We start from the raw sequence: 27,634 nt of genomic DNA, 5'->3' as shown, positions 1-27,634 counted from the left end.
CCTGTATAGACAGTTGTATAGAAAAGGGAATTTCAGCAGGTATCATTTGTATGCATGCAGCACTTAGTGAAATTCCCTCTTCACCACAACAGTTAAAGTTGCAGCAGCCTTGCCCTCTTTTGTATCTGGTCACTCTAGTATAGCTCCTGCAGCTTTAACTGTTGTGATGCAGAGGGAATTTCACCAGGTGCTGCATGCAAAGCAATGATACTTGCTGAAATTCCCTTTTCTATACAACTGTCAAAAATACAGGAGCCCTGTCTCCTTTCCATGTGGTCAGCCTACAAGTGCCCTGTTGATTCCTGCCCTTTGTGTTTCCATCTTGTTAATCACCTTGTGATGGCAGTGGGCTCTGAAAGGCTGAATACAAATAAATGAAGAAATGAATGAAACGTGTTCCAAGAGCAGAGCTGGTGTGATACGCAGGGCAGGAGTATGTGAGAACTCACAAAGGAATACTCAATCAACTCATTCTCTCCCAACTTCAGATCCCACATGTGTAAAATGAAACTACTGTGCAATTGCCTTAAAGATTCTATTATTCCGGCAGGCTTTCCCTTTTTCGAATCTTATTGCTTACCATTATACATTGTTTTTATGCTGTTTGATTTTATTGACTGTTTTATCATTTTAAAATTGTTTTTAACATTTTTATGCTACCTATGGTATTTTATTGATTGTTTTTACCTTGTTTAAATTGTTTTAACTTTGTATGCTGCCTAGGGTATTCTGCATATTTTTTAAAAATGTATTTATTACATTTATATCCCACATTTTTTTCTCCAAGGAACCCAAGGCAACATACATAATCCTCCTTCTCTCCATTTTATCCTCACAACAACAACCCTGTAAGGTAGGTTGGGCTGAGAATCTGTGACTTGCCCGAAGTCACCCAGTTGATTTCCATGGCTGAGTGGGGACTAGAACCTGGATCTCCTGACTCCCAGTCCAACACTTTAGCCACTACACCACACTGGCTCAGGGAATAAACTGAATAAACAACAACAACTAAAGGTGACCTAACTTACAGGGCTATTGTGAGGACGAATGAGAAAAAAAGCTGTTTGTCATATGCACAGTGACAAAGACTGATATACAGCATCAATAAAAGCCAGCAGTCGCCCTTGGCTTGCGGGCTGGAATATAACAGCCTCTTGCATCCAGCTTGGAGGAGACTGGGTCACTTTCAATCAGAGCAGTGTTTTGCATCTGACTGTTTACACTGCAAAACGTCAGAGCCCAAACAGCCAAGGCCAGCTCCAATCTGATGCCTGCCAATTGCTCATTATCCTGCTCAGCTTTACACAGCCTGCCAAGGACTCGGCTTTGAACAACATTTTAATCAGAAGGGCAGGGATGCTTCCCGTGTAATTACTCTTGGCCTCTTCCAGAGCTCGCTGGGGTGAGCAGAAAGTTTTTACAGAGTCTCGCTTTTCTTACTTCCCTTTCTGCCATATCTGCTGCCCTCCAGGTGCCCAGGCCGACCCTTTCCCAAGAGTACGCTCTCACTTTGTCAGCAGAGAACTGAGTTGGTAGAGAACAGGGGTGAACAGCGAGTTATAATGCTTAGACAGACGCACCACTTTGAGTCCATAATAAGCTGGATGGCCCTATGATAGTTTGTCAACAGAACTCCCGAAGAGAGACAGGCACTTTTCCTGCTGGAACATGCACAGGCCACGTTCACCACTGGTCCTGCATTAATCAGCCAAAGCCACACAGGATGGTAGAGAACTGGGAAGGCCTTTTCTGCCGGCAATGGGTTTGTCACGTTTTACAAGGCAGACCTCTGCCAAATGCAGGCGGTGCCATGCAGTCAACACAAGAGCCCTCTTCTCACTTTGCTCATGTGAAGGGCTTTGCCATGCTGAAGGAGGAGCGGAGCCGTACTTTTAGCCCCATCCTGACATCTTGTGTCCATCTGAGCGTGGTTGTTTGCAAAGGAGCCTCAACACACACGCAGCTCCTCACGTGTAGGGGCTCTGTGCTTTCGGGTGTGAAACAGCACAACAGATTGGGGCCCATCTCTCTAAAACAGAGCTGGCAACTTCCAGGGCCAATTTCCCCCCTGGAATTCCCTGGGGGCCACCCCTCTCATCACTGACAAAATCACTGCCCAATTTGCCACTAAAGTTTGGCAGAGTGGTAATAGCAAGAAGGCCATATTTTTTGCTGCCATGCCACTGAATTTCAGGGGTGCAGCAGCAGAGGCTGAAAAAAGGCTGCGGGGTGGCAGGGATATCTTAAAGCAAATGTTCCAACTGCGCAAATGCCCTGACAGACACCCCCCCGCTCCCACTTCCAAACACATTATTTCTCTTTCACGACTGAACAGATTATTACCAACACTAGTAGCACCTTAAATTTAAAGACAGATTGACAGGACCATACGGATACCCAAGAAGGATGACAGACCAAGAGACGTACACCACTGGTTGTCACCTACAACCCCCAATTGAAACCACTGCAACAGATAATCAGTGAACTCCAATCGATCATCTGCATAGACACTTCTCACAAGCCATGGGAGGTAGACCAGTCCTGGCCTACAGACAACCTCCCAACCTGAAGCAGATGCTAACCAGTAACAGTATACAGGACAGAGACACAGACAGATAGACCAGACCATGCAATAGACCCAAGTGCCAACTCTGCCCCCTCATCTATTCAGGCAACACTGTCACAGGACCCAACAACATCGGTCACACCATCAAGGACTCATTCACCTGTATCCTTATATAATTTGTGTTACATGCCATCCCTGACTTTGTCTATTGTTAAGTTCTTAATAAACGCATAACACGTGTCTTTTTTTTCACTACTTTTTTCAAATGCACATTATCAGATTTCCAACTGCACATTCCCCCCCCCCACACACACAACTGCACATTTTGTGTCTAACTGCACACTAAAAAAAACAACCCTGCAGGATGGGGGCAGCCCATGGGTTGCTCACCTGGACTCTTACAATCGTACACAGAGACTGAATTGGCAACGAACGTCTCGAATAGCCCGGCCCTCTCTGCCAGCAACTAGTCTGTCATGTTTTACAAGGCGGTGCCGTACAGTCAACACAAAAGCCCTCTTCTCCCATTACTTGAGTGAAGGGCTTTACTATGCTGAAGGAGGAGCCGGGCTGCACTTTTTGCTCCGCCCCCACATCTTGTGTCCATCCAAGAGCGGTTGTTTACAAAGGAGCCTAAACACGCATGTAGCTCCTTGCGTGGAGGGGCTCTCCTTTGCAAACAACTGCACTCAACGCGTGGATGGCCCCAAGAAGGTTGGGATGGGGCTAAAAATGACCCCCCCTCCATTCTTCCTTCAATACAGCAAGGCCTTTTGCAAGTAATACATGAATAGGGTTACACTGAGTAACTTTCCCAGACGTTAAAACTGTTTCTAGTGTTTCATGGGCTGCTGCACAAGCTACAGAAATAGGGAGCCTACCACATGTTTTTAGGGGTGTAGGCATTTATTGCACTGAATGTAAAGGACGCAATAAGAAATACCCTGTAGAGAGCCAGGGGGCAATTACAGTTCCCCATGATGCTTGTAGCCCTGCCATATATTATGCCATTCCACACACAATGCACATTAAACATATAGACCTTGTTCACATGACATACTAAACCATGGTGGTTAAGCATGTTGAGCTAAACATTATGGCTTAGCGTGTCGTGTGAACTGTTCCTAACTATGGTGGCTACATAATCACAGTTTAAACATGCTCAATAAGCATTAGCTTAGCATGTTGTCTGAACAGGCTCAACATGTGTTCACTCATTGCTCATGGACAATGTAGGCCACAGTATTCCTCAGCGTTTTATGGACATTGAACACAGCAACCAACTGTTGTGAGACTGCACAGCCATTAGAGGGCAGCACACCCAAATATTTCACAGAGGATCCCACCAACAAAACAAGATGGCATGGGAAATAATACTGATTTGCCATTAATATCACATCCTTAGCGCACAACATTTTCCGCTTTCCCCTTATGGAGAGGTTACCTCTTCTGCACCCGTTACAGAGTACGCATGCCCTTTCACGAGCTTCTGTGTTGTGACTGCCTCTGTCTCAGCAGCACTTGTGATCTGCAAAGACAAAGAAAAATCAGCGATACTTAAGCTTCTGGTAAACCTAGGAAGGCAGTACTATAAAGCTCCATTGAGTAATACCATACCCAAACTGTACATAGGTACAGTATTAATTGTAGGGAGAATAAAGAGATCAATGGCTACTAGCTATACGTTATACACCCAATATCCGAGCCACTGTGCTGCTGGGGAACATGAGCAGGAGGGGCCTGCAATTGTGCTCACGCCCTGCTTTATTTATATATTGCATTTATATCCCACCTTTTTTCCAAGGCAGTGTACAAGGCAGTGTATCTCCCTCTTCATTTTATCCTCACAACAACAACCCTGTGAGGGAGGTTGGGCTGAGAGTCCAATGAGCTTCCATGGCAGAGTGGGGACTAGAACCCAGATTTCCTGACTCCCAGTCTAACACTTTAGCACATCTTGTCAGCCACTGTGGGAACAGAATTCTGGACTAGATGGGCCTTTTGCCTAATCCAGCTCAGCTCTTCTTTTGTTCTTAGACATTTGGTAAGATAAAATAGGTAAAGCATTTTCTTTCATCGGGTTAACTCTTTTTTGTGTAGACATGTGCCTGCATGCTTCTGAGTTACACTACACTCTTCATCAAGAAGGAGGCATATTTAGATATTGACACTAGCCAGCTAGTTCCTCAGGTAGATAGAATCATGCACCTATATTTACTGCTAAGACATCCTGACAACCATATCCAGTCAGCTTCCTCCATCTATTCCCCAACCTACATAATAATAATAATAATAATAATAATAATAATAATAATAATTTATTTCTTGCCCGCCTCTCCGATTGGATCGAGGCGGGGAACAACAGCAAGCATAAAATACATAAAATACTGATTATGTTCCTATGTTCTTATGAAGAGTTCTTAAAAGCCTGCACATCTTTGGGTGATCTTTAGCACGCCTATTGCCACCCCTAGGCACGTCCCTGTCATGGTCTACCCCTATAGCCCCCTGAGGGATGGGTCTGTCCACTCCAGCCCCCTTAGATGGAGCTGCCCACAGCAGACAGGAGGGGGCAGGCCTATAACTCAGACTACTAATCTTCCCTAGCTTCAAACTGTGCTTGTTCTCTTTTTTTTTTTCATACTTTAACATGAATTTTACTGGGTTTTCCCCCCTCCCCAATATTTGGTCTTGATTTTTTTTTAATATCTAAAAACCATGAAAACCATGTTGTATGGTTAAAATCTGCTCACTGCAGCACTGAAACATGATGGGAAGTTTGGTTGAAATCGCCAAATGGTATTAAAGCAGTAGAAGTTAAAAAAAATGATTTGCCGCCTTTTTGGTTCAAGATGGTGGCCAAAATTTTCACTACGCTTAAAACCATCCCAGATACAAACACTTCCTTTTACTTATATAGATGGAAGAAGGTCATTTATTTAATTTGATTTGTACACCTCAAGGCAGCTCACAATACAAATTTAACTGGATTAAAACAATAATAAAACAAATGCATTAAAACACAATTATAAACACAACAACAGCAGAATAAAAACAGTGTCCAACCCAACAGAGAGGTTTACACCCCAAAGGCCTGCCTGAATGAAAAGGTGGAAGGACAACAGAGAGGGAGCGTACCTAGCAAAAGGAAGTTCCACAGCTGGGAGAGGCCACCACTGTTTACAGGAATGTTGCATCCAACCTTTAGCCCTCTGCATTTTTTGTTGAAACCTTGTTGGAAAGGGGCCAGTTTCTCAATTTCAAGCCTGAAATTCAGGCAACCTCAAGGATCGGTTCTTGCAGCAATTAAGACTAGGGGACTTCAGCAATGCTCATCTTTGGGTACCTGTTATTTGTGGCTTTTTTTGTTGATGCTAATTACAGAGCTTAATTTGTCAAAATCCAGAGATTCTGGAGCCAGACTTAAGAACTGGATAGAATATTAGGCTTGGAGGGGGGAAACATCAGGCTCAGTTCCCCACTCAGGGTGAAACTAGTTGAGACAGTAGCAGACTTTCTGGTTTTCAGCCCATGTATGGCCAGAGCTGGGTGTGTGATATAAAGCAAACATCCCATTGACTCCCGTTTGGATCCTTCCGCTAGTGTGATTGGCTAAACATAACGAGGAAATTTAAGCTTACGGTGACATCCAAACTCAGCCTACAACTCCCATGATACCTCACCACTGGCTGTTCTGGCTAGGGCTAATGGGAGTTGAAGGCCAAAGTATCTAGAGGGTAAAAAGTTGTCCATCCCCACTCTGGTTTTAAGATCTATCAGCCTCCAAGGCACAGCCTCTCAGTACACAGCTCCCTAACCAAAGCAACTTGCCAACAGCTCTGCATCTCAAAGAATGTTGACAGCAGGCTACTCACATCAATGGAACATCCAAGGAGAGAACCTTTTTGAAGAGCTTTCTGGATGATTCTGAACAGGTTCGGTGGTGCTTTTTGCAGCTCGTACCACTCTGCAATTCCACCGGTGAAATCCTCAAAGCCCTCAGTGGTGCTTCCTCCGGAGAGTGCCTCATATGAACCATTCGCCCTACAGGAGATGCAACCAGGACATGTAATAGTTCAAATTTCTCTCCTCTCTGTGAATCCAAGTGTAGTAGAGGGAAGACCCCACTCTTTGATGCCTTTATGGTTTCTTCTTCATCTATAAAAATTCCAGTGTCAACAGGGGATTTCTCACAATGTTCCTACATCATGACCTTTTCAATTGTGTGCAGTGGTTTTAATATTATTTCATTGTTTAACATGGTTTTATTGCTTTTATGTATTCTTGGTTTTATTTGAATTGTAGCACACCACCTTGATGACACTTGTGGAATGGCAGTATATAAATATTTGTAATAACAACAAACACACACACTGATTTGATCATAAATCTTGGCCTATAACTATACTAAATTAAGGGCGCAACCTTATGTAGGTTTAGTCAGAAAAAAGGCCTACAACTCCCAGCATGCCTCAGCCAAAGCAGGCTTCCTTTGGGAGGGTGTGATTGGGAAGCCATTTCTATTCAAACATTTATATGCTGCCCTTCAGCATACAACGTTCCCACAACTACAAAGAAACAACACACCATAACACAGCAGGAGAAATAAAAACTGAGCAGCAGGGAACAGCTCCCTGAGATAAAACAAAAGCAGTTATTAACATTGTTGTTAACAAGGGCGCATTTACACAAATCCCTCTGAAAAGTTAAAGAGGGGCCTGCAAATCCATGCAGCTCAGAAATACAGATCTGCTGCAGAATCCACAGGTCAAAATCCGAACTCATTTGAATCCGTTGTGGATTCCTCCAACATCCCTGCTCCTATCTTAATTTTAATTTGGGGCAAACAAGTCAAATATCAATACTCAGATGCCTTCTGAACTTCGTATTCAGCAGAAGAATGGTCATGACTCCACTTACTTGGCATAGGCTTTCTCCAGCAGGGCGCTCCAGAACTCACTCCCCTCCGCTGAGTGAACGAAGAGGAGCTCTCCATTTTTGGTAGGTAGCCGGTCATCAACAACAACATCCGTCCACTCTCCGTACTGCCAGAACTGAGGGGGAGAGAAAGAAAACATGCCAGTCAATGCCTTATGACAGGTACTGGAGCCACACCCTTGACTCTAGCTGGAAGTAGTTGGCTGTGATGCTTAAATTTGGCCATCTAGATTCCTTAACAAGTATTTGAGTAAGTTTTAAGAAAGATTTATGTATATCTCCAAAGCGTGCCTATTTATGGGCCACTATTTGCCTTAATAAATAGCTACAAGAGCTTCGGCTATTGGGCGGTATAGAAATGTAATAAATAAATAAATAATAAATAAATAAATACAAGCCAGGCTTGTACACAGACACTTGTTTGGTCACCTGTGGCAAGGAAGTACTATCTCCAGGCAAGCAAGCAGCTCGAAAGTTATTTTAGGCCATAAATCAATCCCCACCTTGAGCAATTTTGGGGGGAAAGACAGCCTCAAGTTTATTGTAAATCATCAATATTGCCCAATAAAGAGCATCTCTTACTTTACTTTTGCTGTGTGGGGAGGTGGCTGTACCAGGGCCAAACTATTATACTGAAGGGTCCTATGAGGAATGGTCAAAAGAGCTGTGTATGTTTAGCCTGGTGAAGAGGGTGCTGCCATCTTCCTGAGGGGAGCATAGGAAGCTGCCTTACATGGAGTCAGACCATGGTTGACTCCATGTAAGGCAGCTGGACAGATGGTTGTCCAGCATTCAAGAGGTAGCTGGACAACCATCTGTCAGGTATGCTTTATGGTGGATTCCTGCATTGAGCAGGGGTTGGACTCGATGGCCTTATAGGCCCCTTCCAACTCTACTATTCTATGATTCTATGATTCCATCTACCCAGTACTGTCAACACTGACTGGTAGCGGCTCTCCAGGGTTTCAGGCAGGAGTTTTTCCAGCACTAACTGGAGATGCCGGGGATAGAAACTGGGGCCTTCTGCGTGCAAAGCAGGAGCTCTACCACTGAGCCATGGCCACTCTCACACAGGCGGTAGTATTCAATCAACTCTTCCTGCTAGCAAAATGGCTTCCATCAATGGAATTGGGAAGGAAGAGATTGTCCCTCCTAACTGCAGCCTCCTAGTGAACTCACAAAATATGTTCCAGAGGGTTGGGGGATCCTTCAGAGCAGATTTGGGGGACAGGTGGAGAGGAGTGGGGGGGAAACCCAGTCACATAAGCATAAGACTACTCATGCGATGTTGGATTTCACCCAGGGCCTTTGTTCTCTTGTGAATTCCTGCTTGTCTTCTGGTGACTTTTGATATAGCTTGGAGATACCAGAAACCAGTGTCCTGTGCTTCATGTCCTTTTCCTTCTACAAAACTAAAGCTGCAATCCTATACAACCTTACCCGGGAGTAACTACTAGGGGTGTGCACGGACCCCCCGCTCTGCCCCGCGGGCCGATCCGAAAATTTCAGATCGGCCCACTCCACTCCGTGCTGCTCCGCCCATACTCCGCTCCTCTTCGCCGCGGAGCTCCGGCTCCGAATCGGAGCTCCGCAGTGGAGGGGAGTGGTGCCAGATAAGGCTGGGAGAGGAGGGTGGGTGGGGTTACCGGGCCCTGCCGCAGAGCCCGGTAAGGGACCAAGGGGGAGGGGGGCCTTACCCGCCTCTGTCCGCGGTCCGTCGGCTTCTTCAACTGGGCCCGCGGTTCAGCCAGGAAGTCTTGGCCGCAAGTGCGGCCTAGACTTCCTGGTTGAACCGCAGGCTCAATTGAAGAAGCCGAGGGACCGCGGACGGAGGCAGGTAAGGGAGAGGAGGGGGGGTTTACCAGGCCCTGCCGCTGTCGCCGCATGGGCGACAGCGACAGCGGCAGGGCCCGGTAAACCCCACTTACCTTTCCGGCGGAGCTCCGGATCGAGGCAAAGGATCCACCTTCACCTCGATCCTCTTCGCCACGCTCCGCCGGCCCCCCAATCCTCTTCGCCTCCGCCTTAAGGGGAGGCGAAGCACCCCGCTCCGCTTCTAATTCGCCGGTCCAATTAGAAGCGGAGCACATCCCTAGTAACTACCACTGAACTTAATGGAGTTTACTTTTTAGCAGACTTGTCTAGGATTGCACGGTACGCCATTTATAATTTTGAAGTTGCAATCCCACACACGCTTATCAGAGAACCACTCTGATAACCAGGCACAGGATTTTTCTGTAAATTTAATAAATAGGAGAATTGTATAGGCCAAGTACATTTTTATATAAATTGTACCGAAGATACCTTAAACCATGGCTTTAACCATGGTGGTTAAGCCACAAAGTCGGGCTGTGTTTAGAAGACACCTTAAACCATGACTTTAACCATGGTGAATAAGCCTTATTCACCATGGTTAAAGCCATGGTTTAAGGTGCCTTCTGAACACAGCCTGGCTTTCTAGTTTAACCACCATGGTTAAAGCCATGGTTTAAGGTGGCTTCTGAATGGGCCCATATTGTTGAAGTGTTACACCATCTAAGGTTTGATAAGAAAGTTCAGCATTGCATACAGAGCTGGTGTCAACGGTAGGCATGGTGGGGCACCAGCTAAGGGCCCACACCCCAGCAGGGCCCTCCTGACAAGTGCTCCCTGGACTTGTTCCTCCTTCTTCAGCGTGGCAACCTGCTTGGTCACCTGCCATCTCTCTGGCTCAGACCATGGTGGTAGCAAGGAGGAGGAGCATTATATACCACTGCCAGCTTTCTCACTGGTTCTCTGCTTGTCAAGCAAGCAAGTGGCACCAATGATAAGAAAGAGGAGGAGGAGCAACAGCAGCTGATGACAATGGCATCCAGAACATAGACTCAGTGAGGGAGGAGGCCCACTGAGGTGCCTTGCCCAAAAACCTGGCACTGGCACTGACTGGATGTATTTCAATCCCCCTCCCCCAAATTTCCATTTCTCTCCTCAAGCCTTACAGGTTTTCCAGAAATGTTTACATCTTTGGTCCTATACTTCTGCACTACATGGAAATGGGGATGTCGCTTGGTATGGCAAGTGCTGCGTTAATATAGTGCCAAGAGAAAGCAGTGTAACCTTCCTGGAAAAGACCTCTGTGGGGACAGGGCCCTCCTTCTGTGCACCCTGGTTAGTTTTGCATCAGCGAAAGGCAGAAAGCCAGCCTCTGTGTACCTGGAAGTGGAAGATGCCTGCATATCTGTCCTGGAAGCTTTGATCACTGGGAACAACTCTAGCCAAAACTTCTTCATTCAAAGTGAGAGAAGCGATGGCCGCCAGGAGCCAACAGTCTCCTGTGAAAACAAAACAAAAGCGTCTCCTGTTACACTCCATGCCATGAAATAGATAAAGGACGGAGGAGGAAATCAGGCTCTTTTAAAGTCCTATTGATGTTTAAATTGGATGGATTTAAATAAATGTCAGCCAGAGCTGTCCTGTACTATGATCATGTAAGGTGGGGAGATAGGTGCTGCTACATCAGTGGAAAAGCCACTGCATCCTGTGTGTGTTCAAGCCAGAAGGGTAAAAGCACCCAACCAGAAAATCTGAAAATGGTGTAGAAGGGGCAGAGATGTTCTCAGCATCTCTGGAAAACTCCACTTTTAGGTACTGTCGATGACACCCATGTACCACTCCCATAAGGAGGCACTCAATGAACCAACAGTGACAGAGACGTTCCCCCAGGACAAAATCACTTTCATCACAACACACGCACAACAATGCCACAGCGTCCTTGAACCCATCAGCTCCAGTGGCACAGCCAGCAACGTCTTAGTTCTGTCCAGCTCCTATGCAATTCTGCATCTCCCTTAATGATTCGACTTGGGTTTTGTGTGCGTTCCACAGCCATGAAAGAATGCTGGACTCCAGTGGGGGCTGGTGGCCCTGATGCCAGTGGGGCGACAAATACGTACTGGATTTCAGTCAGAACTCTAAAGGAGCTACCCAAGAAGCTGAACCCATTTCGGGGATAGGGTTCAGAATGTTGGATAGCTCCTTTAGCGTTCTGGCTAGCTCTAATTGAAACCCAGAGTGGATTCACAACCCCACTGACATCCACCAGCCCCCATTGCTGAATTGGAGCACTCAACTTTCCCTTTCTCTGCTCAGCCACTCAGAGACAAGAGGCTTCTTTTATTTCATAAGCTGTCGTCTTTCATGCAAATGACATTCCATGCCAGGAGTGGAATGTGGTTGGTGCTTCAGGGCAAGTATGCTGTGATTTGAACAAGCTGCATCCAGAGGCAAATAATACAACAGGATCGGCTTTACTTCAGAGCTGTGAACCCAGATACACCATTGCATGTTTATATTTTCCTTCCTTTTTGCTCTTGTGTAATGACAGATGGAGTCCTACTTAATGCTGTGTTTTCCTTGAACAAAGAGCCAATTTACAACTTTAGCAAACTGTGTGTGATGACCTTTGCTGAAAGAGGGGCAGGCTGAATGTGACACAGTGTCAGTATGAGGCCCGGCTCCCTGGTGTAGATTCAGAATCAGACTTGGAAGCTGAAGAAGGAGAAGACCACCTGAGACCAGAAGCAGGGGAGGAAATTCTCCAAGACTCTCCAGGAGTCAAGGAGGAATCTTCCCAGGAGGTTATCAAACAGGAGACCCAGGCTCAGAGACCATCCTTTCTGTCCCTATGAACTATGTCAGAGGGGGAGGGAGCACCAGACTTGACAGATCCCAGAGTCTGCTGCAGGGTCAAGCAAGTGGAGTTGAAAGAAGGTGGAGGTGTTCTGTTAGACTAGCTAAATGGCAGAGTTTACAGCTTGAAGACCCTCCCTGAAGGAGGGGTCTGGTAAAAGCCTATTGGGAAGAGTGGGAAACTGTCCATTTAGTTGATAGGCAACTGCCTTGCTTCATTAGGCTAATTAAGCATAGGGAATAGCTCCTAGCATTCACATTCCCTTCAGGTGTGAATAAAGGTTTTGTGGACTGTAGTGGATTTCCTTATTGTCTCATATCTCGGTGGGAGGGCTTGGAATCTCGATAGCCTGTTGAGAATATTACTGCTTGTTCCTTTGTGTAGATCCAAAGCCCTGCTGTTCTAGTCGTGTCTGGAATAGACAGAGGAATCATAGGTACTGGGCATATTAATGGGTCTCCTCCTTCTTCCAGCATCACCTTCGCTGGAGATATTTGTGTGTGAAGGAAATCTCTCATTCAGTCCATCCACAAGGCTCCTCCATCTAGCCATGAACAAAGCAGCATACGCTATGGCACTGGACTACGAGGAAGTGGCTCCCAGGCTGCCGTAGCATCATAGGAATCTAGACAGAGCATCCAGTTCAGTCAACCCAGCTCATTCAGTAGCCATCACACATAGAACTGGGCAGAACAATCATATGGTGTGTGTGTGTGTGTGTGTGTGTGTGTGTGTGTGTGTGTGTGTGTAGAATCCATGGTGAAAGAACCACCACTTCCTAAGACCTGCCAGTTTGGACTAACCAGGAAGGAAGGTGGGATGGGATTTTCCATAGCATCCATCTCTCCCCACCCCCACCATCCCAGTTCTGCCTTTAAAATTTGCCCCTCCTCATGGACACTAGCAGGAGGGAAAATACATATGCCAGCTCCAGGGCTCGCATACTTTTTCAGAGCAATAGTGGTGGTGGTTTCCATTGCCACAATGAGGAGCCTGTTGGCAGATCCTATTTTCTACCCTTGGTTGTATGACCATAAGTCACCTTGAGTGCCATTTGTCTTGGCAGAATGGTGGGGCACAAATCAAATTAACCTCCTCCTCTGACCACAGAGAGGTAGGTCCTCAATTAACTAAGGCCCCTGGGATGGTCTCTCTGGGCCCATAGAATTGCAAGCTTGGAGCTGTAGATATCTAAACTGAGCTCTAGGATCAAGGCACGGCAGGATGCAGAAGTTTAAGCAAATGTGTTGTCCTCGCAGATAGTCTGCAGGCGTCTCAGCACTGCCAACCACCAACACTTCATTCATACTTCATAGTAATATTTGTCAATAATTCATCATGATGTTATGGAGAAAACTCAATTAGGTGTAGTAATGAGGCATTTCAAGCTTAAAGACTTTCCCCCTTCTTTATATGCCTTGTTTTAACTAAGCAGAAGCTGTCATTAATTATATTTTACAGATTTTATGGCTTAAGCAGTTATTTTGCAACACAGGCTATCCAAACTAATTTGTGGCTTACAGACTGAAGCTCTAGCAAGCTTCTTGCAATGTAGAATTCATAAAGCTTTATTTCTTTTTTTAGAACATGTGAATTAATTTATCCTTTTAGTAACTATTTTGAAGTTTCCTCAAATTCTATGTATATACACTCTGTGTGTGTGTGTATACACACACACACACACACACACACACACACACACACATATATATATATATATATATATATATATATATATATATATCTAGCTGATATGCCTGGCATTGCTTGGGTCCATGAATAATGTGTATAACATTTGATAAATAATAAATTTCTCTGCAACATATTCATCTTTAGGTTGATTGTTGTTTTTTTAGTCTGGTTGAATTAGTAAATTGTTTTGTTAGAATAAATGGGAAATTGTGTTAATAAGAACTGTATTTTAAATTAGAGCTTCCTCATAAACCACATTTTTTGTTTTCTCTGAAATGCCTACACCTCCCATCATGCCTTGGCCAGAGCAGCCTTCTAAACTTCAAAAACAATCAGGACACACAACACCCTTTCTACCAGCTAAAAAAGATGCAAACCTAAGAATATGTTTTCAAAACATACCCAGCATTGCCCAGATATCTGAATAACATATAGTAGGGAAGCAGATCTCAGTGACTTGGGCCTTTTATTTGACATACCTGCACTCTGAAGTTACACCATGGCACTTTTTTTTAAAAAAAAAATTGTTTAGCTAAATGGTCAACCCACCACCTTTTGGTGCTGGTGGCATTATGCCATGCTATAGAGCCACATAGAAGATTAAGCAATTTTCAATATCTCCTGCTAAAGAAATTTTATTTATTTATTTATTTAATTTATTATTTATTTATTACATTTTTATACCGCCCAATAGCCGAAGCTCTCTGGGCAGTTCACAAAAATTAAAACCATTAAGAACATCATAAAACATCCAACAATCTAAAAACCCAAATATGGAATGTCCTGAAGGAATAATAGCAACTTGTACTGGTCATGACCATGAGTCATAGTTTGGTGGCAAGAGAAGGCTCTTGGGAGTTCTACCCAAGGCATGCTGGGAGTTGCATAAGACTCAGATTTTATTAAATTCTTTAAAAATATTTTAAATCCAAAATTTCATGTTTTTAGATTTTTCTGGTACATTGTACAGCCAAACCTATCAGTGTGCCAAATTTCAAGTTTCTACCTGGCATTGCCTGGGTCCCATAAGATATATGTGAGGTAATCATCTTAAAGTAGCAGGCTGGTGCTAGGCCTCTGAGTTAACCTTTAAACAAATTAAATTCATTTCTTTTTTCCTCTCTTACTCTCACAACCTGCAAGGTAGGCCAGTCCTAGGCCCGTGAGGTAACTTTAAAACAAATTAAATTAGTTTCTTTACTATCTCCAGGTGCTCTCCCTTCAGGCCCAGGATGGTGAGCTATTTCCAGATGATGGCTGCCAAACCCTGATAAAACTTCCCTCCCACCCAAGGCATGCTGGGAGTTGTAGGCATAAGCCTAAGTTTTTATTAAATTCTTTAAAAATACTTAAAAACCCCAAATTCATGGTTTTAGATTTTTCCTGATCCATGTACACAAAGATCTGTCTGGGTGAACAGAATTAAGGCAGTACCATATGTGGAAGTGGGTAAATATTTTGGCACATACGTGACACACATACTTTCCGCTTTATAGGTAGAGATACATATATTCAGTTACACAGTGAAATGTGGCTACAAAACTCACTGAGTGCAGTGAGTCATTGTAGCAGAAGAAACAATGGTTTTCGCAAAGAGGAAGCATGTTCAATATTTATATATTTTTCAAAGGATGTTGCCATGGTATCATAGCAATGACCTTTAAATAGTTCGGTGCTTCCCCTCTGATTTTGGTGGCAGATTTCTCCTTCCCAGAAAAAAAAAAGTATAATAAAAATTCATATATGTGTCTTTCTACAGCAGTGTGTTACCCTGCTGTGAGGATCTCCCATTTTACTTGCTAAGGCTGTGTACAAATGTAACATTTTTGGCAGCAGGGGGGCAGTAGGGTGGGGAGTTGACAGCACCATCCCTGCTTGCAATACATAAATTCATTCCCCCCCCACCCCTTATCCTGCTGAAGGATTTGAGGTGGAACAGTCTAATATGTATATAGATGGAAGCAGTTGAGCTTTGCCAATTGCTTCTATTGATTTTGCTTCTTAAAAAACATCTCTTGTTTTCTTTCAAGTGTCATCTTCTTGTGCCATTTCTAATTTTGCCTTCGCTGAAATCAAGCTTTCCCCCCCTCCATGGAAATACCATACTATATCAGAGCAGTATCCTGCCCTATATATTGGCAAAGGAAAGAGGATGGTGCCCTACCTCTCCCACTTTAAAACCAACAAAAACAATAACACATTTTCTAACTGGCAGCTGGGATCACTGCGAATTGGTACTGAAAACTGGGTTCAGAGGACTTTAGTGTGTTTGGTCTCAGACTTTTGGGCAGGATACTTGTCCTTTGCTATGCCTTCAATGGCAGCCATTTTGTGTTGTTGTTGTGGGTGGTACCCAGGACAGTTTCTAAAATTGCCAAACGTGCCCATGTCCCCAAAAGGTTGCCTACCCCTGCTACAGAGAGTAATGGGGAAGGAAAGTCTAGTGTCAAGTGCATGTCTTCTATAAAAATACTGGTTTCTGACCAAATACTTAGGAAAACTGGATTTCTTAGCAGGAAAACAGAAGGAAAACAATCACAATTTTTAGAAAGTTGAGGCAGAATTGCACATTGCAGTTTCTACCGGCCACTGTAGAATGATGGCTGAGGAAGACAGAAAGAGCTATGTGCTTTCCAACTATCACTGTTGAGCAGAAACTAATGAGGAAGAGTGCAAGGTGCAGGTGAAGCCACTGTACAGTTGCACAAGCCAAGCAGTCCACTGGCTCATGGCAGTGTATGCCACTATGGGCATATGGACAGCACCTGCACTGTAAGTGATGGGTAGGGTGACCATATGGAAAGGAGGGCTCCTGTATCTTTAACAGTTGCATAGAAAAGGGAACTTCAGCACGTGTCATTTGGATGCATGCAGCACCTGGTAAAGTTCTCTCTTCATCACAACAGTTAAAGCTGCAAGAGCCCTGCCCAGAGTGACCAGATACAAAAGAGGGCAGGGCTCCTGCAGCTTTAACTACTGTAATGAAGAAGCAATTTTACCAGGTTCTTCATATATACAAATAATACCTGCTGAAATTCCCTTTTCTATGCAACTCTTAAAGACAGAGGAGCCCTGTCCTCCTTTTCATATGGTCACCCTAGACTGCTGGACCCACTCTGACCTGCTCAGCACTGACATTCAAGACTGGAACACAGGAAGCTGCCTTCTACTTAAGTCAGACCATTGACCCATCTAGCCCAGTATTGTTGACACTTGGTTCACATAACATGATAACCCACACTCAAGGATTAAGTATGGGTTGAGTGTGGTTTGTTGTTGAACCATGGATGTTGTTGAAATGTGGGTTATCGTATTGTCTGTACTCAGCTGTACTAATGAGCTATGGTTTGTTAACCACAAACAATCTCTAGTTGCTTTGATGCACTATTGCAGCCTTCCCCAACTACAATTCCTATTAGCCCCTGCCAGCAGAGTCAACAGACAGGGATGATAGGAACTGTAGTTTAACACATCTGGGAGGCTGCAGTAGTGGGATTTGTTAGCTTGCAACTAGCATCATCAAAAAATTGACTGTGACAAAGTCACTTTTATTGAATTTGAAATACTGAACTTTTTCCATGGACTTTTTAATTCAATGGAGTTGTGTTTGTGTGTGTCTGTGCTTGCTAAACACAGCATTCATGGCAAGGTAGGGAACCAACTGGCATGCAAACAGAGCAGATACTGGCTCACATCCAGCAGGATTGGTTAACGGTAACCATCTGAAGACAGAGACGTTTTTCAGAGCTTCCCTGACTCACAGGTAGCAAAAGCCTGAACATGGAAAACTCCGATGAAGCAGAAGAGCATCCGTGAATTTCCACTCATCAGTAAGAAGGGCCTTTTTTGTAATCATCACTGAGATGGATCTGGTTAATCCAGAATCCTCAAAGCAGGGTTCTAACAAACAACAACAACAACAACACACATTTGCAGCCACCCAAAAAAAGAAAGTACATGTGAAAAATATAAGAATGCTTATAATTCTCCCCCATTTGTCTTGTGAATAGCATATTACTATTCTCATTTAATGGATCAGGAGTTCTCCACTATTCTTCCCCAAACTATCAATGGGCAGGTTAAATATATTTACGGTGCAATCCTATGCTTGCTTAGACAGAAAAAACCCCCCAACTCCCAGCATGCTCCAGCCAGCCATGCTGGCTGAGGAATGCTGGAAGTTGTCGGACTTTTTTCTGTCTAAACATGATAGATCAAGGTCACAGGGGGAAAAAAGACTGGCTGAAGAATGCTGGGAGCTATAGGACTTTTTTTCTGTCTAAACATGCATAGGATTGCCCCCTACATTCCGCTGATTTCAATAGGTGACTTGTAGAGCAATCCTATATTCAAGATGTGGTGGCTAAAGGGAAATAGGATTTGGCAGGAGCGGATCACCAGATAGGCTCCTGTTGTGGCAGGTACACCAGCTGAGCTCACCAAATACGTCAGTGGAACACTCCATGGTTGTAGCTGTTCTGCCATCAACAATACACCATAGGAATGGCTAAAATGGGGCAGGGTTCATAGATCCATAGAACTGTGGAGTTGGAAGGGACCACAAGATCTAGTCCAAACCTCTGAAATGTTTAGGAAAACCAATTAAACCATCCATGAGATATGGCTGTCCAACCTGTTCTTATAACCCCCCAGAGATGGAGAACCCACAACCTCCATAAGTAGACTGTTCCACTGTTGTACAAATCTTACTGTCAGGAAGTTTAATTGAAATTGAAGGTAGCTGTATCCTCTACCCATTATTTCGTGTCCTAATTTCTGTGGCAATGGGAAATAGTTCTTGACCATCTTCCCTGTTGCACCCTTTTATGTACCTATTAACATGTCTCCCCTCAGTCTCCTTTTCTCCAGAATGAACACCCCAAGTTCTTTCAGCCTGTCCTCATAGGGCCTGCTCTCAAGTCCCTGTATCATCTTCGTTGCCCTCCTCTGAACCTGTTCTAACCTGTCAAAGTCCTACTGGAAATGTGGTGCCCTGAATCATACACAATATTGCAGGTGTGGTCTCACTAGTGCCAATTAGAAAAGAATAAGGACTTCACACGTCTTTGATACAATGCTTCTTCTAAAGCAGCCCAAAACTGCATTGGCCCTTCTAGCAGCTGTCTCGCACTGCTGACTCATGTTCAGCTTGCTGTCGACAACCACACCCAAATCCTTCTCTGATGTAGTGCTCCCAACCCATGAATCCCCCATCTTGTGTGTGTATCCAAAATTTTCCCTCCCTAAGTGTAATGCCTTACATTTCTGCCTGTTAAAGGACATCTTGTTCCTCTCAACCCAGTCTTCCAACCTGTCCAAATCAGACTGCAGTCTCATTCCATCATCATGGATGTTGGATAGACCTCCCAGTTTTGTGTCATCCACAAATTTGATAAGAAACCCATCAATCCCATCATCAAGGTCATTAATAAAAACGTTGAATAATACTGGCCCCAAGACAGAACTCTGTGGTACCCACTGGTTACTGCTCTCCAGCTTGATGTAGACCCATTAATGCTGTCTCTCTGTAGGGTTGTTGATTTGAAACGGGTGGCATTGCTGAAGAGTACACTTACACCATACTATAGACTCCTCCAGACCACAGCCACACACCCAATGATGGTGGAAGTTTACACCAGCCCCAAAGCCAGCCCAAGAAATCCCCCACCGACTTCAATAGAAGGGAAACATTTTAAAAATAGCTGCCCCTAAACCAATGACAGCACTGCCCATGTCGCCATGACAAAGATCAGATATGCTATAATTCCACACCCAGTCACAGCACTCCATGGCCAATATATAAACCCACAAGCCAGACAATACGGCATGCAGCTATATCTCTCTGGCTTCACGTCATGCACACTTAGAGCTCATGACATGGTGATAACAGCTATGATCAACTTGGAGCTCATAGGATTGCTCTCTAAAATTATAAAGCAATTTTAAAAATACAAATAAAACAATTCCATGACAAAAACTAAGAACAGCAGCAGTTTATTTGCAACACTTTTAACAATTGTTAAGATCCATTTAAAAACTAACTAAGATGGGGCCATATGTACTTATTTGGGGAGAGAGTTCCAAACATATGGTGCTGCTATTGTAAAGGCCTTGTCTTTTGTGTCCACCAGTCTGATGTATTTTGTCAGCAGCCTTACAAGCAGAAGGTGATCTTAAGGCCTGGCAGGTTTGTAATGGGTGCAGGTGGACCTTCAAATAACCAGGTCCTTAACCATTTAGGGCTTTAAACACCAGCAATTAAAATTGAGCCTGGAAACAAACAGGCAGACAATGCAGTTGACACAGTATTGGTGTTATATGCTCTGAATGCTTTCCCCTCCACAAGCAACCTTATTAGTTGCATTCTTTACCAGTTCAAGTATTGGAACTGTCTTCAAAAGCAGCTCCATGTAGCGTGCATTACAGTAGTCTAGTCAGGATGTAACCAGGACATATGTGACTGTGGCAAGGTCCACTTTCTGCAGATGGGTTCACAGCTGGCAAACCAACCTAAACTGGAAAAAGGCACCATCTACTGTGGGACATGGGTGGGAGGGTGCTGTAGCACCCGTGTCCTGCTTATGAGTTCCTCATTGACAGCTGGTTGGCCACTGCATGAACAAAGTGCTGGACCCTCGGTCTGATCCAGCATGGCTCTTTTTGTGTTCCTATTTATTTATTTATTACATTTTTATACCGCCCAATAGCCGAAGATCTCTGGGCGGTTCATAATAAAACAGCCAACAGGTTAAAAACACAAATACATGGTATTCCTAGTCGCCAACACCACCTGGGCCTCCACAGATAACATCAAGCCCAGGAGAACCCCCAAGAAATAAATGTGGTCTTTCAGGTGAAGTGCAATACCATCAAAAACCAGTTGCAGCCCTCTGTCCTCATCAGCAGACCTCCCAAACAAGCTTCACCTTGTTTACTCATCTGATCCAAAGCTGAAAAAGAGAGGTGGCGCTCATTGTTACCCACTTTTTGATGTCATATTAGCCCAAACCTTCCCCAATGTTTTCGTGTAGATGTTAAAAAGCATGGGGAACAAATAGAACCTTAAGGCACCCCAAAGGCCTCCGGCACCACCTCTGGATAGTCCAGAGGGGGCTTCATGTTTTTACGTTCTTATGAGATAATGGCAGCCGCTCCAATAAAGCGAGGTGTAAAATGGAGTGGGAGGGTCCTGAGCTAAGTAGTGAAGACAGTGGAGGCTGGTGGCTCTGATGTCCATGGGGTGGTGAATCCACTCTGGGTTTCACTCAGAACTCAAAATGAAACTCGGAGCAAATTCACCTCCCCACTGACATTGGAGCCACCATCCTCGATTGATTAAAGATTCTAAAAATACGCAATCCTAACACACATTTACTACAGAGTAAGCCCCATTCAACACAGTGGGACTTACTTCTGAGTAAATACATAAAGTATTGCACTGCACAGGATTAACTGTGTTTCATCCGTAGCAGCTAAAAGGGAAAAAGAAATCAATATCACCTTCGAAAAGGCTAAAAGTTCCCACTCCAGTAGATGAAGGCAATCAATACATTAAAGCAACATCAACAAAAAGCAATATAAGTTGCAACCTACACATTAAAAGCTTTTCCAAATGATAAGCTGCAGTGTAAGAAGCCAATTTCCATTAGAACGTAATGTTCCCCCATCCCTCAAAAAGGAAGGGTTTTCTCACTAGCACTGAAAGAACCACTGTATGCATTAGCAGCTCTCCAGTCACAATCAACAACAGTGACAATGGCACAGGATAAGGAACACTCCATTAAAGGCAGTCAACAATTTGGAAAACATCTGGCACAGAACGGAACACATCAGACACAAGGAGAACAATACTGAAACAGTGCGGACATCGTGTTAAAAGTGTTTCCAACAAGGAAGTGAAACATACAATCCCGGTCTTACCTAAAGCTCCTTGGCAGATATCTGTCCGAGTGGCACCTCCGACAATAAACTGAGGGTTGGAACACAACTCCTGGCAAAAAAGGGAGGAGAAATATATTTTATTTAAACACATGGACATTCCAGGTAGGTTTCCAATAGTCACCCTGGTATCAGTGCATGTATGGAGCACTGAGATCACGTTTCATCATCATAAAACATAAAACAGGGGCGTAGGACTTCCAGCTTGGGCCGGGGGCAAATCTGGTCTTCTGGTGGTTCAAATCCAGCACTCCATGGTACCAAAGAAGGCCTCAACTCTCCCCCTTAGCTCCACCCCATTCCCTAGGGTGACCATATGGAAAGGAGGACAGGGCCCCTGTATCTTTAACAGTTGTACTGAAAAGGGGATTTCAGCAGGTGTCATTTGTATGCATGCAGCACCTGGTGAAATCACCCCTTCATCCCAACAGTTAAAGATGCAGGAGCCCTGCCCTCTTGACCAGATAGAAAAGAGAACAGGGCTCCTGCAGCTTTAACTATTGGGATGAAGAGGGAATTTCACCAGGTGCTGCATGCCTACAAATGACACCTGCTGAAATTCCCTTTTCTATACAATTGTTAAAGATACAGGAGCCCTGTCCTCCTTTTCTTATGGTCACCCTACATTCCCAAAACCACCAATTGTTTGGTGGCTTCATGAGTTTTGTTCCAGGTTTCCCCTCAATTCTAAAAAGTTGCCATGCCTCCACTAGCCAGAAGAGTTACTAGCTTAGTTACGAGCAGAAAGAGATTTTAAGATAAAATATGCTGGTATTTTTGGCCCGTTTTGCCTTTGGACTAGAACGCAGCTCCAGTTTTGTCTGACATGGAATTTGGCCCTTGAGCTGAAAGCACCTAAACCACATAAACAGTTGCCAATAGAAGAGTTGTAAAACTTAGTAAGAAGTTAGAACTCCTACAACCCTCTAAATATTTGTTGTAAACTGCTTATTTCAGAATCTTGAGGGTAAGTGGGAGAGGGGTAGATGGGAAACAGTTTCTCGTGGAATTTTATGCTGCAACCTAACCCTTTCCCTACTCCAGAATTTTGGTTTTTTTTAAAAAAAATATCTTGATTGGGATCATGGATGGAGACAGCATGGGAGATGTTCCCCTCCATTTGTTCCACCGACGGACAATGCTGGGAGCCAAGGGGAGAGAGGGATACCTTTTTTCCATAGACTTTTTACTTTCCCATATTTTCCTCTCTCTTCATGGCCATTAAGCATATAACTGGGACCTGCAACAGAGTTTTGCAGTATAGAGTGTTCAGTGCCTTCTTCCAGAATACTCCATTCAATTTCTCCTCCTTCCTGCCCAGTTTTTGTTCCAACTCCCCATCAGCATTCATGCACACTGTCCTTACTGGGTTGGTTTTTTTGGGTGTGTGTGTGCCTCCTCTAGATTTCCCCCCTAAAGATTTTTGTACTTTTGCAAACCTGTGCTTCCTTCTTGCAGGGGGAGGGATGGTGCCATTTTGGCTATGCAGAAATTTTGGCTATGCAACGGCACACACACTTGAACATCAGAAATAGAAGGATTGACTATGGACCCACATGGTCTTATTCTCTATTTTGAGTTTTATAGTACTATGCTGTTTGTTGGAAACCCAAGCAGATTTTTCTGGATTTACCCAACTGAAATGTGAACACCCTGCCCTTATGCAAAGCATGCAGCAAAGGAAACTTTGTACAGGCTCTTTCAGTCCACTGCCTTGAATAAACAGAGGCCTCCACTTTCCTCAGCTGCCTCCCTGTTTTCAAAGAACATATTGACAGGGTTCTGGGATCTGGCCGGCTTCTCTCAAGAATGCGTATCTCCCCCCACTCCCACGTGCTCCTGGCACTGTTTGAAAGCTTCTGTAAATGCTGAGCCAAATGATTATTTATTTATTTAAATGATCCCTTTTGTTCAATTGGGAGCTACATCACAAGGGAAATGGGCTTTCTGCCTTGTAAACAAAGGATGTAAACATCTACACAGCTGCTTTGATATCTGCTCCTGCAAAGTCTGGGGACTAAATGGATGCAGATGAGATGCATCAGCAAGAGAGCAATCCTATGGTCCCTAGAGGGTGTCTGGAGCTACAAGCATGGAGGATGAGATGCAGTCATAGGTCTTCCCTCTCCCTCCTTCTCAGCTGCCAGAGAAAGCTTCTCTTACGAGGTCACTTCTAAGAGAAGTTGGAGAGGAAGCTAAAGCGGCATGCTGGTGGGCGAAGAGGGGAGGCTGGCATACACAGCATCCTATGGCCTCCCCTGTCCCCTCCCCACCCACTGAAAGCAAAGTCAGGTAGACTAGCCTGTACTTTAAATGGTGGAAGGCTCACGAAAACACCTCTGTCCTCCTCTGGCCCTGCCCAGCAAGAGTACTCTGAACCAGGAGCCCTCTGTCAATTGAGAGCACAACCCATAGGGCTGCACTCTAAATGCAACTAGAGAAAACAACCGAATGCCAAGACAGCGAAGGGTGGCATGGAGCCTAATTGGAAGAGTGGGAATCTGTGGTCCTTTAGATGTTGGACTCCAGCTCCCATAATTCCCAACCATTGGCCATGGCAGCTGGGACTGATGGGAGCTGGAGTCCAACCACATCTGGAGGGCCACAGATTCACGGCTCGTGGACTAATATAAGGAAAAAGCAAGAAGAAGTAGGTGCGGCTGTATGATTTATTCTCACTTCTGAAAACAAAAAAGAAGAATATTTCACAATGCAGGGATAGGTTGTGGAATGCAGGGAGGGTGTAGTGCCTGAATAGGGCTCACTATCTACACCCATCGGATGAATAGAACCAAATTATGCAAGGTCACTGTTCGATGAGAATTAAACCCAGGACTTCACCTGCTCACTATACCATGGGAATGTCACCAAAAACAACACCTGCCCCAGCCATAACATCAGAAGACCTTAATATTGTGTTAATCATCAAATGAGGTCTCTTGACAATGGCTGCATGGATCATCCAGCCAAGGCACAGAGACTCTCAACATGATGGTAATTCCCATTAACAGCTCTTCTTACAGCAGAGAAACTGTTTTCAGTGGCATCCCCATGGCAAGTGTAACATATAGACCAGCCTGTCCCAACTTGGCACCCTTCAAATGGGTTGGAAAACAACTCCCATCATCCCCAGCTAGCATGGCACTAGACTTGCTCTGGCAGAAAAGGTTAACTAGTCCTGATGCCTCTATGCTACCCCTAGTATCAGAAGCAGTATGCCTGTGGACAACAGTTGCTGGGTAACACACTGCAAATAAGATGGAAATTAAGAATTTCTTAAGAGCATAAGAGGAGCCATGCTGGATCAGTCCAAGGGTCCATCTAGTCCAGCATCCTGTTCATACAGGGGCCAAACAGTTGCCCATGGGGAACCCACCAGCAGGACATGAGTGCCACAGCACCATCCTGCCATGTTACCCAGCAACTGGTGTTCACAGGCACTGCCTGAGATACCGGAGGTAGCATAGAGGCATCAGGACAAGTAGCCCTTCTCCACTGATAGACTTTAGCCTCCTTTTAAAGCCATCCAAAATGAACTTCAGAATTCAAACTACTATTTATCCATTCCATCTCACTTGATCTTTCTGCCTTTGTACTTTCAGACTCGGCATATTTACTAAATTCCTACAACTTTCTTTGCCAAAACTTAAAATACACACAGATAGTTGTGGATTGAGCTTGAATGAATCAAAACCAGACAATCACATTGAATCTATAGGATTAGTACTGACTTCCCCAACATGACGTCTTCCAGATGTTGTGACTGGACTACAGGTCCCATAATCCCTCACTCTTGGTCATGATGACTGGGGCTGATGGGGTTCATATTCCAAAATGTCTGGAAGGCCTGCCAGGTTGAGGAAGGCTAGGAAGCAGCCTTATACATAGCCAGACCATTGGTCCATTTAGGCCAGTACTGTTGACACTGACCGGCAGCAGTGGCTCTCTAGGGCTCTAGGAAGGAGTTTTTCCTGCCCTCTCTTCTGCATGCAAAGTAGGACCTCTAGGCTCGATTGGTATCTTGCCAAACCTCTCAAGTATCAGTGGCAACTAGCCCTGATGACTATGTGCTACCTCCAGTATCTGAGGCAGTAAGCCTACGTACGCCAGTTGCTGGGGAAGATGGGTGGGAGAGTGCTGTTGCACTGTGTCCTGCTTTGTTTCTCCCTGGTCAAGAGCTGGTTGGCCACTGTGTGAACAGAGTGCTGGACTAGATGGACCCTCGGTCTGATCCAGCAGGGCACTATTTATGTTCTTAAGTACTGTTGTATTTGGGCAGATGGGATGTTCTACCCATTGGCATGTCCGGTTGCAGGCATGTTAACTTCCCTTCCTTGTACAGAGCGACAAGAATATTTCGAGATTGTGTGGGGGTCTTAATGTTGAAAAAATGGTCTTACCGCTTGGTAAGGTGTCATGGCTCCACAGCATCCTGCAGGAGCCAGTACCACTTACCTTGTCCCCGTGTACATAGAAGCAAGTGAACAAGCTTCTATGCCCCCACCCTCCTTTGCCTCAGTTAGAAGGACCTGGCTAAAGCATGATCATGAGCCTTTCATTATACACCCCTATTTTTATGGTTCTAACTGAATTTCAAATATTTTATTTAAACCCTGTGAACTTGTTTTTTGGGAGGCATATAAACATTGCCAATAAATAACCAAACAAATTCTGATCTGCACAGAATGATCTTGAGTAGTAGAACTTTTTCTTTTCCTCTCTTTTTCACTTGCGATGGGCTGCCCTGCCCAAGATTCAAACATCTGGCAAAATTCAGAGGCTGAATTCATTCGAAGGCTGGCCAAAAACAAGGCATCCGATCTGATCTTTGGCAATGAAGTGGGGCGGGGTAGTAGGGAGAGAAGTCATTTGACTCAGGAATTCAGGGCTTCTAATAAAGGAAAAGTTCATCCACAGTTCGTAAAAACCCAAACCCAAAACCCAACAATCCACTGACTCCAGTTTTGAATTCAGATTTAACTTAGCCGTTTACACCCCCCTCTTCTCTGTTCTCCTCCCATCCCAAACCGAATGAGGGAACCGCAGGCTCAGCACCGAACCGACCTCCTCGCGTCCCCTCCGTCCTTCTCTCTGGCCGACCCCTCCCACCCCCGGCGGAGGCCTGGGCGAGGGCCCCTGCCTGACGTCCTACCGTCGGTCTCTTCCAGACGATGCCTTTCGTTTTGTACGAGTTTGGTCCCAGTTCATTGTAGCCCAGGGAAGAGGCAGCCGCGGGGAAGGAGGGGTCCTGGAACAGCTTCCCCGCCTCCAAGCACTCGTCCCTCAGCACCCGAAAGTCCTGATTTAGGTATTTCACGGCCTTGGCGTTGGAGCCCAGCCCTTTGGCGACCTCCCGGTCTTTGGCTAGTTTAGCGGCGATCCCAGACATGGCTGCTGCCGCCGCGTTCGCCTTCTCCTGCTGCCGCCTCGCCAGAGGCTGACATCAAAATGCCAGCCTTCCTGTTCGTCAGCGAAGAGACACGCGAAACCTCGGGCGAACGGCGACCGGGGTTTCATGCAGAGCCAAGCGGGCTGCCGGTGATTCATCGCAAAGAGCGGGGAAAGAGCCTCGCTCGGGGTGTGGCCACGCCGGCCTGCAAGGTTCAGGCTGCAGAAGAGGAGCAGCCAGCCAGCTGCTGTCCCCCGCTCGAGCTACGGAGCTGTCGGGGCCCAGTGTAGACGGGGCGGATCGCTCCGGACCGCAGCCCTTCCAACGATTCGGTTCGGGGATGGGTGACGGGGAGCAGCGTTAAGCTTTTCCACGCAGCGCTGTTTCCCTGATCCTGATCCCCCCCCCCATTATTTATTTGTTGCCTCGCGAGGAGGGAAAG

At 45.2% G+C, this 27,634-nt stretch overlaps 1 protein-coding gene across 1 annotated transcript in view; it reads right to left on the bottom strand.

Moving 5' to 3' along the window:
- LOC134397443 (calpain-2 catalytic subunit) overlaps positions 1 to 27,378 on the bottom strand; it is a 51,166-nt gene extending 23,788 nt beyond the window's left edge. Inside the window, exons 1-6 of the mRNA XM_063124112.1 lie at positions 26,956 to 27,378; positions 21,786 to 21,855; positions 10,697 to 10,815; positions 7,487 to 7,620; positions 6,442 to 6,610; positions 4,011 to 4,094 (exon numbers count right to left, since the gene is read on the bottom strand). Coding sequence (XP_062980182.1) covers positions 4,011 to 4,094; positions 6,442 to 6,610; positions 7,487 to 7,620; positions 10,697 to 10,815; positions 21,786 to 21,855; positions 26,956 to 27,192 — 813 coding nt within the window. The 5' untranslated portion in view covers positions 27,193 to 27,378. The remainder of the gene's footprint in view (positions 1 to 4,010; positions 4,095 to 6,441; positions 6,611 to 7,486; positions 7,621 to 10,696; positions 10,816 to 21,785; positions 21,856 to 26,955) is intronic.
- Between the last annotated feature and the right edge of the window lie 256 nt (positions 27,379 to 27,634).

The sequence above is a fragment of the Elgaria multicarinata genome, chromosome 4 (assembly GCF_023053635.1).
Source record: "Elgaria multicarinata webbii isolate HBS135686 ecotype San Diego chromosome 4, rElgMul1.1.pri, whole genome shotgun sequence".
Lineage (NCBI taxonomy): Eukaryota > Metazoa > Chordata > Lepidosauria > Squamata > Anguidae > Elgaria > Elgaria multicarinata.
The sequence above is the reverse complement of the archived record's forward strand: the minus strand, read 5'-3'. Positions and strand labels throughout refer to the sequence as shown.